Source organism: Danio rerio, chromosome 17, assembly GCF_049306965.1.
Source record: "Danio rerio strain Tuebingen ecotype United States chromosome 17, GRCz12tu, whole genome shotgun sequence".
NCBI classification, from domain to species: Eukaryota; Metazoa; Chordata; class Actinopteri; order Cypriniformes; family Danionidae; genus Danio; species Danio rerio.
This window is the reverse complement of record NC_133192.1, coordinates 14,364,721-14,378,916: the sequence shown is the minus strand read 5'-3', so window position 1 is coordinate 14,378,916 and position 14,196 is coordinate 14,364,721. Positions and strand designations below refer to the sequence as shown.

The 14,196-nt window shown below is 37.9% G+C and overlaps 1 protein-coding gene across 2 annotated transcripts; it reads left to right on the top strand.

Moving 5' to 3' along the window:
• The first annotated feature begins 4,488 nt into the window (after window positions 1-4,488).
• Window positions 4,489-13,072, top strand: LOC141378530 (serine/threonine-protein kinase pim-2-like). Of its 2 annotated transcripts, XM_073928235.1 has the most exons (9): window positions 4,489-5,846; window positions 6,396-8,889; window positions 9,612-9,674; window positions 9,773-9,867; window positions 9,958-10,008; window positions 10,522-10,900; window positions 10,993-11,169; window positions 11,527-11,615; window positions 12,647-13,072. In XM_073928235.1, exons 2-9 carry the CDS (start codon window positions 8,223-8,225, stop codon window positions 12,656-12,658), a joined length of 1,533 nt encoding a protein of 510 aa, XP_073784336.1. In that variant the 5' UTR covers window positions 4,489-5,846; window positions 6,396-8,222; the 3' UTR covers window positions 12,659-13,072. The 2 variants fall into 2 exon arrangements, with proteins under 2 accessions (XP_073784336.1, XP_073784337.1); XM_073928236.1 differs by lacking the exons at window positions 4,489-5,846; window positions 12,647-13,072 and having other exon boundaries at window positions 6,528-8,889; window positions 11,527-11,621.
• The last annotated feature ends 1,124 nt before the right edge of the window (window positions 13,073-14,196 follow it).

The window sequence follows — 14,196 nt, the reverse complement described above, 5'->3', positions numbered from 1 at the left end:
ATATGGTTTACGCAGCAGATCTCCTTCTAGCCGCAACCCCATACTGGGAAACACCAATACACACTCATTTTAGTTTTTAGGCCAATTTATTTCATCCAATTCACCTTTAGCACATGTCTTTGGACTTGTGGAGAATCCCAGAAGAAACCCACGCCAACATGGGGAGGACAAACTCTACACAGAAATGCCAACTGACACAGCCTTAAAGAGCCCATATTATACATGAAATAGGGTCATATCTTGGTTGTAAGGGTCTCCAACAACAGTTTAATATACATGCAAGGTCAAAAAACACTTTCGTGGTCTTATAATCTGCATTTATTTTTACCTAATTATCCCAGCGACTCCTGTATGAATCGTCCAGTGATTCATTTGTTCCCAAACCCCTCCTTAGCGCGAAGCTAATCTGCGCTGATTGGACCAATGACAGTCTGTTGCGATTGGTCGACTGCCTTCAGTCAGAGAGTGAAATGCACAACAGCTAATCAGCAATATAAAAGTAATCACAGTTCATGCACGCTCGATAGTGTAGGCGTGGATTTTAGCTGCCAGTGGGTCAATGTAAATACAGACTATGGACTTGAAAATTCAGACGACTAACTATTTTATTGAGCAAAAACTCCAAAAACAGTTGAGGAGATCTCCTAGCTTCTCACTCTGCTCTTTTCACAGACACACACACACATATTGCACACACACACACACACACACACACACACACACACACACACGCGCACTTAACCCTGCTCCGGACGACAACGCGCGCGCACAGACACAGACACAGACACACACACACACACACACACACACACACACACACACACACACACACACACACACACACAATTACACACACCTCCGGACGACAGCGCGCGCACACGCACACACAGACACACACACTACTCCTCGTCCACGGAGCTCCGTTAACAAAGCTGCACGCGTCGCGTTTTTAACGTGGCTTTGCACGCGATAAGAGAATATAGCGAGTTAACCTGATACAGTACACGCGGTTACAAGTAACAAATCACAACTAAATACATTTGCAAGCTGGAGACAACGAGACAACTTTAATCGCACGTACTTACACTTGAGAAATGGAGGAAGAAACCCATCCTGACGTCCATCAGTAAGTTACTCTTTACTGATCCTTCCTTTAACAAACGCTGATGAAGTATTCTTTGTAGCATGTAGTTTCCAGAAGTTTCCAGTAGTTTCCAACTGCTTGGCTATAATGCTGAGGTTTCATCTTTGGGTAGAGACTCAATATATCCATCTGCAGTGTGACTTCAATCGACCGGCATGTTTGTGTGTGTGTGTGTGTGTCTGGGTTTCTGCGTCAGAGGGCGGGGCCTCAGGTTTGAAATCTCCCGGGTTTGCGCGTGCACATGAATAACTTGGTTTCGTTCGTACGTCATGGCGAAACACCTAATGAATCAGTATCAAGGCGACTCGTTTGAAGCACTAGGAGTCGACTCTTTTATAGATGAATCAACCGTTTTAAACACTGTATTCTTACAGATTTAAGCCTTAGCTGGATACTTCACTTCACTTAGAGCTGTGTTACACACTACATGGAGGGGAATTTTCAAAAACCCATAATATGGGCTCTTTAACTCGAATCATTGTTCTTCTTGATGTGAGGCAACAGTGCTAACCACTGAGCCCCCATGCCACCTCGGCATGCATAATAAATCATTTTTATCATTTTTATGGATTTATGTGAACAGAAGCCATTTTGACATTGCTGTTTCTACAAGTATCTATTATTTTTAGTACATTGCTGTTTAAAAATAACTCAAAATTAGCATAATACTTTGTTACTGTCCATATTTAAAGATCTATATTTGTTGTTTTTTGCTTTCTATGATGCTCTCATTTTGCTCAAAAGGTCAATAAACAACGTCGATCTGTTGTATGTTATGTTCAAGCGTACCCTTAAAGCGATAGTTCACCCAAAAATGAACATTTTGAATAAAAACATACTGAAGACTGTTAAAAACTTTTAAAAAAATAGATGGAAATGGCTGCTTTTTCCCAACATTCTTCAAAATATCTAGTTTTGTGCTTAGAACCACTTGATTGTGATTAAATGGTGAGGAAACCTTCATTCCTTCAGACCTTGTTCTCTAAAATATTTCATTCATTCATTTTCCTTTGGCTTAGTCTCTATTTTAAAGGTCGCCACAGCAGAATGAGTCACCAACTATTCCAGCATATGTTTTACGCAGCGGATGCCCTTCCAGCAGCAACCCAGTACTGGGAAACACTCACACACTCTCGCATGCACACACTTCAGCCAATTAAGTTTATTCAATTAATTTATAGCGCATGTCTTTGGACGCATGAGGGAAACCAAAGCACCAGGAGGGAGACGCCAACACGGGAGAATATGCAAACTCCATACAGAAATGCAAACTGGCCCAGCTTGTCACATACCCGGCTCGTTCTTGCTGCTACAGTCACCATTCCTCTCACCATCAGTTTCCCTCACCACCAATTATCGCTCCCCACCTCCTGCCACCTCTCATCACACCAGAGCACTCTCACTTGAATCCTGATAGGACACACCTGCACCAGCAATTACTGTTCCCCATAAAGCCTCCTCGATTCCAGTCAGTCAGTGGCTGGAATTGATGTCAGATGGTTCACCTTACCTTCTCCCTGACTCGCCTTCTTCCATGGATGTTTCTTCTCTCCTTTGGATGTTTCTCCTAAGGACGTTTCTCCTAAGCCTGTGGATGCATAAGCTATCATTAAGGGAAGTGACTTTATGCTCTATGCTTGAATGAAGATCCTTGTTTACATTGTGAACTACATTCATCAGCTCATCTGCAAAGACTATCACTTACCTGCTTCTCCTATTTATTAATCCACTGTGTGTTCGAATAAATTGATGAAAAGAGATAACCTTCCTTGTCCTCATTGTGTTACCATGACACAGCTCAGGTTTGGGACCAAGTGTGCCGCAAGCCTGCGTTTGAGTGAAGGTCTCGGCCGTTAGATCGCCCCCTGGGGGCTGGCTGCAGTACAAGTCATAAAGCCCGCCTCCTCCGTGTTAATGAAGGAGACTTGAGCCCAAATAAAAAAATTAATTACACTTGCAATAAAATGTCCGAAAGATGGTTCTGGTCGATTAAGGCACTGGTTATTGTGCTGAAATAGGTGCAGATCTTCATTTTTGTAAACAGTTTGTTTTTAGCAGTAATTTAATACTAGGCGTGTCATCGTGATTGACAGCTGTGATTGACAGTTTCTCAAAGCAGCGCGTCTGAGCTTCGGCAGGAGACTGAAGTGTTATTATTCGATTTCTGTGTTATTTTACCATGACAAAATGAGTTCAGCAGCAAACTATAGTTTCTGACATACATGATCCTGGTGGAACACTGTTTATTCACTAAGGTCAGAGCTTTTTTCGGGCTTTATTAGTTTGCTGATACACGCCTAGCCACCCAGATAGCAAAATACACTCGGACCAGTTCGGCTAGATTCTCGCCTGCCGGAGACTTACCGCTCAGAGCTCAGACTGATTACCTCTGCTGGAACTACTCCGGATGCCTGGACTCACTGCCCGATTCCAGCCCGAGTCAATCGAGCCAGATGCGGCGGCCGAGCGAGCCGGCGCTGCCGCATGCGAGCCGAAATCAGCCTGCGACGCCGCGAGTAGGTTATGCGCTGCGGCCCGGAGCTGGCGCGATTGAATATATAAAACCCTCATATTTGTTAACGTTATTACATCCATTTGTGTTGATATGACAGCAAACGCATGCTGAGCAGTTCGGGGGGCGTGGTTGATTTTACATAAAGCGTTTGGTTGGAAGCTCGACTCCGCTCATTTTCGCGGCTCCTCCTCTGGCTCCATCAGACAGTCCTTCTGCTCATGTCAAGGCTCCAATTTCAGCAGTCTTTTGGGACAGTTTGTGCCCGTCAAGCAGGCGTTTTGCCCTCAAGGCGTTCAATAGGAAAAGGGGCTGTCGCGTCGTCCATATTTTTTACAGTCATTGGTTTAACTCAATGCAGGTGGGTGTGTCACGTAGTCGTGATCCCTCCTTACTGCCTTAACCACCATATCGCTATCTTTACAGCATAGCTGTTTAGACTGACGTTTGTAGGTTCTGTCATATACTGACTCCCTTCTCAAAGGAGCTGTAAAGTTGTTCCAAGGGAATAGGCTCGGGACAACACCAGTCTTCATGATTACACCACCGTAATCATCCGGAGCGAAGTGCCGGCTGCAGACATAGGTGCTACCTGTTTTAACATGAAAACTATGCCCTTCCTCTCTTCAGATCGCCTGTATCCATTTGGGTTTCAGGTTTGGATCAACAGGAAAAGAATTAAATAAAAGGTAGGGCTGTTTTGGTTAGAAGACGAACAGCCTGGAACACAACAGAAACTGCGATTCTTCGACTCTGCCATTTTTCGTATCTGCCGCTATGATAACAGGAAGTTCTAATGCACTACATTGACGTATTTCCATTCGAAAAATGCGGAAGTGCGTAAAAGGTCTATTGGTCAGAGCAGTGTGAGGCGCCGTGTAGGATTTAAACCAAACTTCGCTTATCAACACACTCGGCGCCGTGTAGGATTTAAATCAAACTTCGCTTATCAACACAGTCATAAAACATGTGCATATACACCTATAAATTACTCGCATATACACCTATACTATTGGTTATTCCAAACAACATATATGAAACGCGCAGATACACGCACGCATACACCCACATACACACGCACATACATATAAACTCAATCAGGGCTTTACATTAACTTTTTTAAACACCAGCCACAATGGCTAGTAGTTTTCCAACGTAGCCACTCTGCATTTTTACTAGCCACAATTTTGTTGTTGGGAAAATAATTTTTGTATATGCATAAATATGACTTTGATATGCTAAAATTACATGATTTAGATTTTGTGTTATGTTCACATGCCTCCTCATTCATTTCACAATTTGTGTGTCGTGTATGAGCAAATGGGTCATGGTTTCATAGTGTTATACTGCAATTAGATTTTATTTCACAGGTCTTTTCAGAACTCAAAATTAAGGATTTACCTAACTTATCTCTGACCACACCAAACTAAAAATATTTCTTAGCCACAAATTTTAAATGCGTCAACACAATATAAATATAGGAGTATACTTTTTTTTAACAAAACATTTCTTTAAAAAAAACAAAGAAAAATAATAGTTTTTTAAAAATAATAATTGTCATGTATCAAAAATATGCACAGTAATATGCTAAAGGTCTCTCAGATCAGTTAACTACACATAAATAGAGAGTTATCTCATATTAAAGCAAATGTTGTTGTAAAAAATGATAATTAAGCCATACAAACAAAAATAACCGTATAGGCAAAAGAAAGCAGGCGAAAAACATACTGTGTGATAGGGATGATCACACGGTTAAGGCCAATTAATAATCTGTTCAAAGCGAAAGCAATGCTTTCAAGGAAGGAAACAGGAGCGCGCACGCGCTTTAAGCAATCGCGCGCATCACATCGGCTGTTAGCGCGAGTGATTATTATCCTCTCATTCCGTATTCATCTGCTTTCTTCTTCTCGCGCGAAAGCAATTTTTTGTCAGTCGTGCTGTTTCTCAACTCTAAGATCACATTTGCACGCATATTGGGTCATTCTTATAGTCGAACCCTGCTTTTAAGAAAACCACAATTTAAATATTATTTACAACCAGCCAAAGTGGCTAGTGGAGGTGTCTGTCTAACCCGCCAAAGCTGAAATCAATATTTCAAATTAATATACGTATAAACTCGATTCCCGCATAAACACCCACATTTACACACATACATATAAACTTGCAGCATGCAAACACACCAACACACAGGCCCGGATTGGCTAATCGGGAGGACCGGGAGAATTCCCGGTGGGCCGGTCCGTTTTATGGCCGCGAGGGCCGGTGTCCCTAGCTGCAGAATCTGTTGCTCTCAGCAGTCACACTTTTTAAATTTATTTATTTACTTGACCACAGCCTTTTTATTCATTATTTCACCGCATCGCTTCTCTTTTCATCTATTTTAATGATTATAAAAGTCAGTTGTGTCTCCTTTCTGAACACAGCTATTGTGGTCCAGCGGTTAGCACGTAAGATCAAGACACCGTGGACCCGGGTTCGATCCTCGTGAGAGTAGCTTATTGTTTTCATTTTTATTGTTAAGACAGATGATACTGTTAGGGTTGTTGAACATTTAAAGTTCTAAAGCAGCTGTTTTCTCAAAAAAAGACGTGATAGTGTAATTAGAAACTGATTTGGAAATGACCTTATTTTAATATAGTCTGTCGTGAACTGAGGTGGGCCGGTCTGAGGCTTGAAACTCCAGGGCTGAAAAGGTGTCCCACTCCGGCCCTGCCAACACACCAACACACTCGCATATAGGGCCTACATATAAACTCGATCCTTGCAAATACACCCACAACAACACACGCACATACACAAACTCACTGCAAACAAACTCAATGTGTATATATATATATATATATATATATATATATATATATATATATATATATATATATGTGAGTCTGTTTGATATTACGGAAAGAGGAGAGCATGAACAGACATTGACCTAAATAAACACGCAGCAAGTCTTACAGATTACAGGTTATAACTACACTGTTTTTAACTTTTCTGTTCAAACTTATATTAATCAAACTGACTAAAATATGAATTTAAACTTTGAAACACTGAAAAAAATGTAGTTGGAACATAATTAACTTATTTAAATAAGTTAAAGTAACATAAAACAATTGTAGTCAACAGTTGTTGTCATTTTGTTGTCTAATATGATGACATTTCAATAATAAGTACATAAGTGCTTGTGTGTCCTAAATATTTGTAATATTTCGAACTTTTGAGTCACAATATACAGCTATAAAAATAAAATTACATAAAATTGCTGCTGATTTTGTTGATTTTGCTGCTGATTTAAGTAAAATTAGCTGAAGCAACTCAATTCTTGAGATTTTTTGGAGATAACTCAGTTTGTTCAATCCACTTAAATTTGTTACATTAACTTAGTCGATTGGTGTTGGGATGGCATGAATAAATTATGTGGAACCCTGCATTTGGGAATTAGAGATTCTCCATTTCTCTGGGTTTATTAGTTATGGGTTTGGGGAAGCTGTTATTAGTTTTATTCTATAAAGGACTGATACAATTTCTTCCAGATTTCAAATAAAAACATTGTCATTTAGAGCATTTTTAAGTTGGTCAAAATAACAAAAGTTTTTATTTGATGTGCTTAATGTGTCCTAAGCTATTGATTTCTTAACTTTAAATAAACTAAACTTTTATAAACACGTCTAAAACTTACTTCTACTTACATTTTAAATTGATTTATGCTAAAATGGCTACATAGTTATATTAAATTGGGAAGAAATTTGATCAGAACTGTGTAGAATGAAACAAAAACTTATGTTTTACTCAAGCTGAGATTTTTTTCCCATGTCTGTACATCAGAATCTATTAAATAGACTTAGCAGTCAAAGCAAGACAAAGACATACACATTTTCTTGGATATTTCCTTACAAAATGTCACATTTTGCAAGAATATTTCAGAGATTTGTAACAAAATGTGCAGTAAATCAAAGAATTAAAGTTTTTCCACTGCTTCTTTGCTGAATTTAATTATTCATAATGTCATTAGAAATTGATAACCAAGAAATAAGAGTACGAAAATAAAGACACTCTGTTGGTTCACCTTGATAATTTGGACCTCACTAAAAATTAATATACAAAAAAAGGGACGTATACATTCATATTTATGTATATGTATCCTTACAAGTCACAAAAAGTGAGTCATTTTCTTCTTTTACCATTAATAACAACACAAACAGCAGCATGTATATGAGGCTGCTGCAATTTATTTGCCCAATATAATACAATTGTCATATTATTGACATCTGATGTACTCCTCCATGCAGATTTCTTAACAATTTTAGCCTGTAAGCAACCCTTTGCTGCATTTACAAACCACTATAAACACAAAACGGGATCCCATTCATTTCAAACTTGGAAAGATTAGAACATTTGAAAAATAACAACAGCCCAAAGCATTCCATATTAGAATTCTTAGAATGCCCCTGGATGACATCATCGCCTGACATTCTACTACTTGCTTTTGTGGGTTGTAGTTTTGGCATTTTGAGTTGCAGATTGATCGGTTTACTATTAACAGTTTGTTATTAGAAAACATTTGTCATCATGAAGTCTGATCGCAGTCCCTGTGTACTACTCAAGTACACCCCCAACATGCCAGAGAACCATCTTCATGTTTCTAATGAGCCGCATGTTGAGGTTGGAAAGATAGGGAGAAAGGAGAAAAAGAGAAGCTCCTGGAAGCTCCTCCATCGCAAAACTGGAAAATACGACCTTGTCCAGGCTGCGAAGGACTACCAGTATGAAGCTGAGGTAAATCAGAAAGTTTTTTGTCAGCCCACTAAAACACCCGTTGGGCCTGATGAGGTTACTGAAGGGAGAAAGGTAAAAAAGGGCTTCTGGAAGTGGCCAGTCTTCCATCGCAAAACTAGAACATACGACCTCGTCCAGGCCACGAAGGACCACCATGAAGCCATGTTAAATCAAAAAGTTTCTAGTCAGCCCATTGAAACACCCGTTGGGCTTGATGAGGTTGCTGAAGCAAGAAAGGAAAAAAAGGGCTTCTGGAAGTGGCCAGACTTTCTTTGCAAATCTAGAACATACGACCTTGTCCAGGCCACGAAGGACTACCATGAAGCCATGTTGAAGCAGAAAGTATCTTGTCAGCCCATTGAAACAACCATTGGGCCTGATGAGGTTCCTGAAGCAAGAAAGGAAAAAAAGGGCTTCTGGAAGAGACTCACTCATCTCTTCACTTCGAAGTCTAGTAGAGGTAAAATCACACTCACAAGTGGTTATGATACAAGTTTTGTTTAACAGCCAAAAATCTAATCAAGTAATAATTTATAACTGGTCTTGTATATTCAATGTATATTCAATGTTCAATGTATTAATGTCATTGGCCCGTGAACAATTCCTGCTTGATGTCAAACTATTTCATAACCTTAACAAAAGGCAAATCCAATCATAACTTAACGTTAAAACAGCCATCACAGCAATATTTATCAATATGTGGACATTTTTGTATTCTCGGAAGCTGTGGAAATAAAAAATCTAAAACAGGATATATGTTAGAACCACTGTTAATGTTTACATCCCTCAAAATGGTCTATAGAAATGTGATATATAAAATATATGCAAATTACAAATATGACATACAAGTTAATCATAGCCATATATGTTAAATGATTGCAAAAATTGTCGTTTATGTATGTTTTTTCAACCTTTTGCATTATAAATACATACATATGTACAAAAATAAGCAGTAAAAAATAAGCAAATATGTAATATGTACAAATATATTAGCTATAATTATATATGTTTATTTGTGGCTACACACACACACACAGTATATCAAATTTACATATATCAGATTTCTGAGTGGGATGAAATTAAAATAAGTCTCAATATGTGACTTCACATTCATAGACTAATTAAAAAATCTGTATTATATAAAGTGCTATTTACATAACGGTGACTTGATTCATATTACAGCTTCTGCTTTAGAGGACCATGTCCCTGCTGCTGAGCAGCTAGAGGAGGACGTCACAGAAAATGGTAAGATAAAAATTGTTATTAGTATTACACGTGAAAAAAAATATATATATATCTAAAATTGTACATCATACTGACTAGAGTTGTTTATTTTTTACCAGACATCATTTTAAGGCATTACAAAATTGGTGACAAGCTGGGCAAAGGTGGATTCGGCTCAGTCTACAAAGCCACACGCCGCAGGGATGGACTTGAGGTGCTTTCACTAACAGAACATTTCTTTATCATTGCTTTATTTAAAACTTCTACCACATGCTAACTGCTAATTCTTTGCTTTATTGATCAGGTTGCTGTGAAATATACTGTAAAGTCACCGATGATGAAGGAAATGAAGGTGGTGAGTAGTCCAGAAACAATTCAATGTCATGATTTGATTTGATTCTAGATTTGATTTTCTTAGCATGGGACAAAATGGGATTAAAGACATTATATAGTAAATGAAAACATGTCCTTTTAGTAAGTACGTAAGCAAGTAAAGTAAGGCTTTTGTTTTGCTGTGTGCTTTCCATTTGAAATTAGAGGTAACCACTGTAATTGAATCATGATCTAAACAAAGATGACAGCACACATGAAGAACGAGCAGCTTACATTCAAACTAGACTTTATCGTGTAGAAATTAAAACAGAAGTGAAAACAAAATGGTTTTGTGAAACTATTGGCCTACTACATAAAACATCTGAAGAAAAAAAAAGTAGATCAGCTAAAGACTCCATTTACAACAGTATTTAGATAAATCCACTTGATTAGTTTGTTTCAGAGCCTTATATGTATGCTAATGTCAGATTACTATTGAGTTTTTATTAAGTGAGCTTTAGGAAACCATCTAATTGTCATCATTTCTCTCCTTTAGCCTGGTTATGCCAAACCCCTCCCTACAGAAATTGCCCTGGCAATCATGGCCAACAATGGTCCCTACGTCCCCGAGATAATCAAACTCATAGACTGGGAGGACAACGATGACCACTACATTATAATCATGGAGCGACCCACACCTTGTATGGACTTGCTTCGCTTCTTAAACCACAACAACAAACCTCTTGATGAGAAGATGGGACGCCATATAATGTGGCAGGCCATTCATGCTGCGAGCGTTTGCTTTGATCGCGGTGTCTTCCATCGGGACATAAAACTTGAAAACCTCCTGGTGAATCCAGACACTTTGGAGGTAAAGCTAATAGACTTCGGCTGTGGTTCGACCGTAAAGAGATCCGGCTACAAAGTCTTCTGTGGTAAGTGTTATGAACTTTGTTGTCATAAAAACCACACACTAAAGATTCTGTTTAAATATATAAACCATTGGATGATATCTTTTTTTTTCTAGGCACAAGAGAATATTTCCCTCCGGAATATGAAATGTATGGCAGGTACCATGCACAGCCGGCGACTGTTTGGTCTCTAGGGATCGTCCTGTTTGCAATGATGTGTGGGGCTTTACCTAGTATCTCCGACCACTCCTTGATCAGGAACTATCGTTGGACTAGCCCTGATCTGTCAAAAGGTGAGAGCTTCATCAAAGTGTAAAGAGAGCAGGTCTTATACTGTAACTATTTTTGACGTACGAGCGAGTGCAACCATTGTAATCTATCTGATAATGTAATGTAATCTGATTTTAAGACGTTATAAACTGCTTGCTATGCTGGTTAATGTTGCACACCGACATCGTCTTATTATATCATTCTACTTTTTATGTACAGTCATGAACACGCTTGTTTGTAGAGCGAGCAGTTTGACTGTTAATGATTCCTAGTCATTTCTCCCGTAGGCAACTAAATCGGAAATACTAAGGCACTTCGGCATTGTAGAATAAGGTCTATAAACTATTAACCTTAAACATCCCATTCTTCTTTCTGCACAGAATGCTGCCGGATGATCTGCGGTTGTCTGCAGCCAGACCCAGATGAGAGACTCGCTCTGCAGCAGATGCATCTCCATAACTGGTTTAAGGTATGAAGCCTTTTCATTTTTGTTGATCATCTTAAGCAGAGGTGTCCAAACTAGAGTCGGCAGGCCAAAGTTGGCCCCTTGGTAACTTGATTTGCCCTTTGATTTCGCCCAACATACAATCTTAGAAGAGTGTGAGAATGACAACAAAAACGCAAACTAAAAGTAAATGATTCGATTAAATGTTATATTAAATATAAATAGTCACTCAATAAATAGAGGAACACATCGGTGATGCACATCAAGGCAAAAAACAGGTGCAGCTTGACTAGTGTAACTCCATTTGGTTATAAATAGGATTGTTTTTACTGTACGAATATACACTCCATTAGTTAATATAAATCAATGCTCTCTAGTTTTGTTTAAATGTTGAATGACTTAGGAAATCACCAATAGCAACTTTAATGTAATGAGTTTTGTATACTTTGGTCCAACAAGCTCAATCAAGACTGGTTTTTGGCCCTTCATGAAAAAAGTTTGGACACCGCTGATCTTAAGTCTTAAAGCATTACCTTACCCCCCCAAAAAGAAAATTCTGTTATTAATTACTCACCCTCATGTCGTTCCAACCCACTGAGACTTTCATCTTCAGAAAACAAATTAAGATATCAGGAGAGCTCAACCCCGTTCCTGGAGATCTACCTTCCTGCAGATTTCAGTTGCAACTCATATCAAACACACCTGCCTGTAATGATCAAGTGTTGTTCAGGTACTAATTAATTGCTTCAGGTGTGCTTGATCAGAGTTGGAGCTGAACTCTGGAGGAAGGTAGATCTTCAGGAACACGGTTAAGCACCTCTTTCTTAAATCAAAAAAAGTAAAAATTTTTAAACAATGGATGTGACTTACTCTAATCATATAAGGGTCCAAGAACATATTTGTAAGCCTACAAAAAAATACAGAAGATAAGCAAAAGTCTCAGGGGATTGGAATGAGTGATTAAAAGCGGGGTTTTCATTTGTGGGTGTACTAATCCTTTAAACTGTGTCCAAAATGTAATGCATTTAGACAAATAACACTGATTTATGTTTCAGGTCATGGAGTAAAAGAGGAGAAACAACTCAGCGACCCCAGCACACCTGAGGACTGCTGAATTGAATTGATTTTTGTATTGTATTGTTGCCTTGTCAACTTCTTTAATAATGCAGGGCAAATGAATGTATTGTTATTATATTATTATTATACACATATGCAAATGCACTATATATGTCATGTGTGTGTCTTTTATACTGGTGAATTATTAAACATTATAAAATCAACATCATTTCCTTGTTTTTATTTATTATGTGACCAGTTACTGATTGTACACTGATTTCATACTTTTTTTCTTACAGGTTTCACCTTTTTAAAAGACATTTTAAGACCATTTTGAATGAAATTTTAGACTCATAAAGCGCTAAAGACTAAGGGTTTTTTTCAAATTACCCAGATGGAAAAAATATTTATTTGACCTCTCTCTCAAAAAAATAAATAAATAAATAAAATAAAAATGTAATACTAATAATACATTATTAATGAACAATTAAAATATTTTAGATTTTATTTCTTAGCTAAATATTTTAAATAATTTGTAAAAAAACAAGCCAGCTCTACTTGTATCCATACAGTTTTTTCCCCAACATAAACTTCTATAAAACTTCTAAACTTCCTTATGTCTATAGCTGTATATTTTGACTATCAACTTTCTTCCCCTTTCTGATGCTCGGTTTGAACGGTAGCAGTCTGTCTGGGCCATGTCTGCATGCCTAAATGCATTGAGTTGCTGCCATGTGATTGGGTGATCAGAAATTCGTGTTAACGAGCAGTTGGACAGGTGTACCTAATAAAGTGGCCGGTGAGTCTATGTAGGACACACAAACACTTATAGACTTAATATTTGACTGTCATCACTTCAGACAACCAAATGATGTTTGCTAAAATAATACACTTTAAAAACTTGAAAAAAAAAAGAATATTTTTTTTTATTTAATCATGTTACAAATACATTTTTAAACTCACTTTATAGTTAGTCAGGTTTCAACTAAATATTTTGAGTTCAACAAAGTTTAACTTTGTAACAATTTTAGTCAGTTTGAGTTGAGATGACTAGAAAAGTTCAATTGATTCAACTGAAAAACTTTCAAGCAGCAAAAATTATGACCCATAGATGTTAAAAATGCAATAGATTTAAGAGCTAATTAATAGTTTGAGTGAACAATTTTATGTTCACTATTTTCTATTATTTTAACTTAAGATTTGGAACAAATACCCAAATTGAATGTTCCAAAATATACAAGAATAGGCTCAGAAACAAGCTTTCCCTAAATATATGTTAGTCTTAAGACTTCTACAGACAGCAAAATGCCAGAAGTGCACGTAAGATGTCACTGGCAGAAATCAGCCATACATGTTCTTTTGAGTGCCCTTAAGTGTTCAAAACACTGCTAACAGTGATCTTCCCTTTTAAAGGTGATGATGAAGATGAAAAATACAGCTATGATCACTTTTAAATGAACATGCTGTGATTTAATTTGTCAAAGATAAGGCTATTGTGTGCGATATACCACATGACGAATGCTAGGAGGAGCTGATTTATAATGTAAAG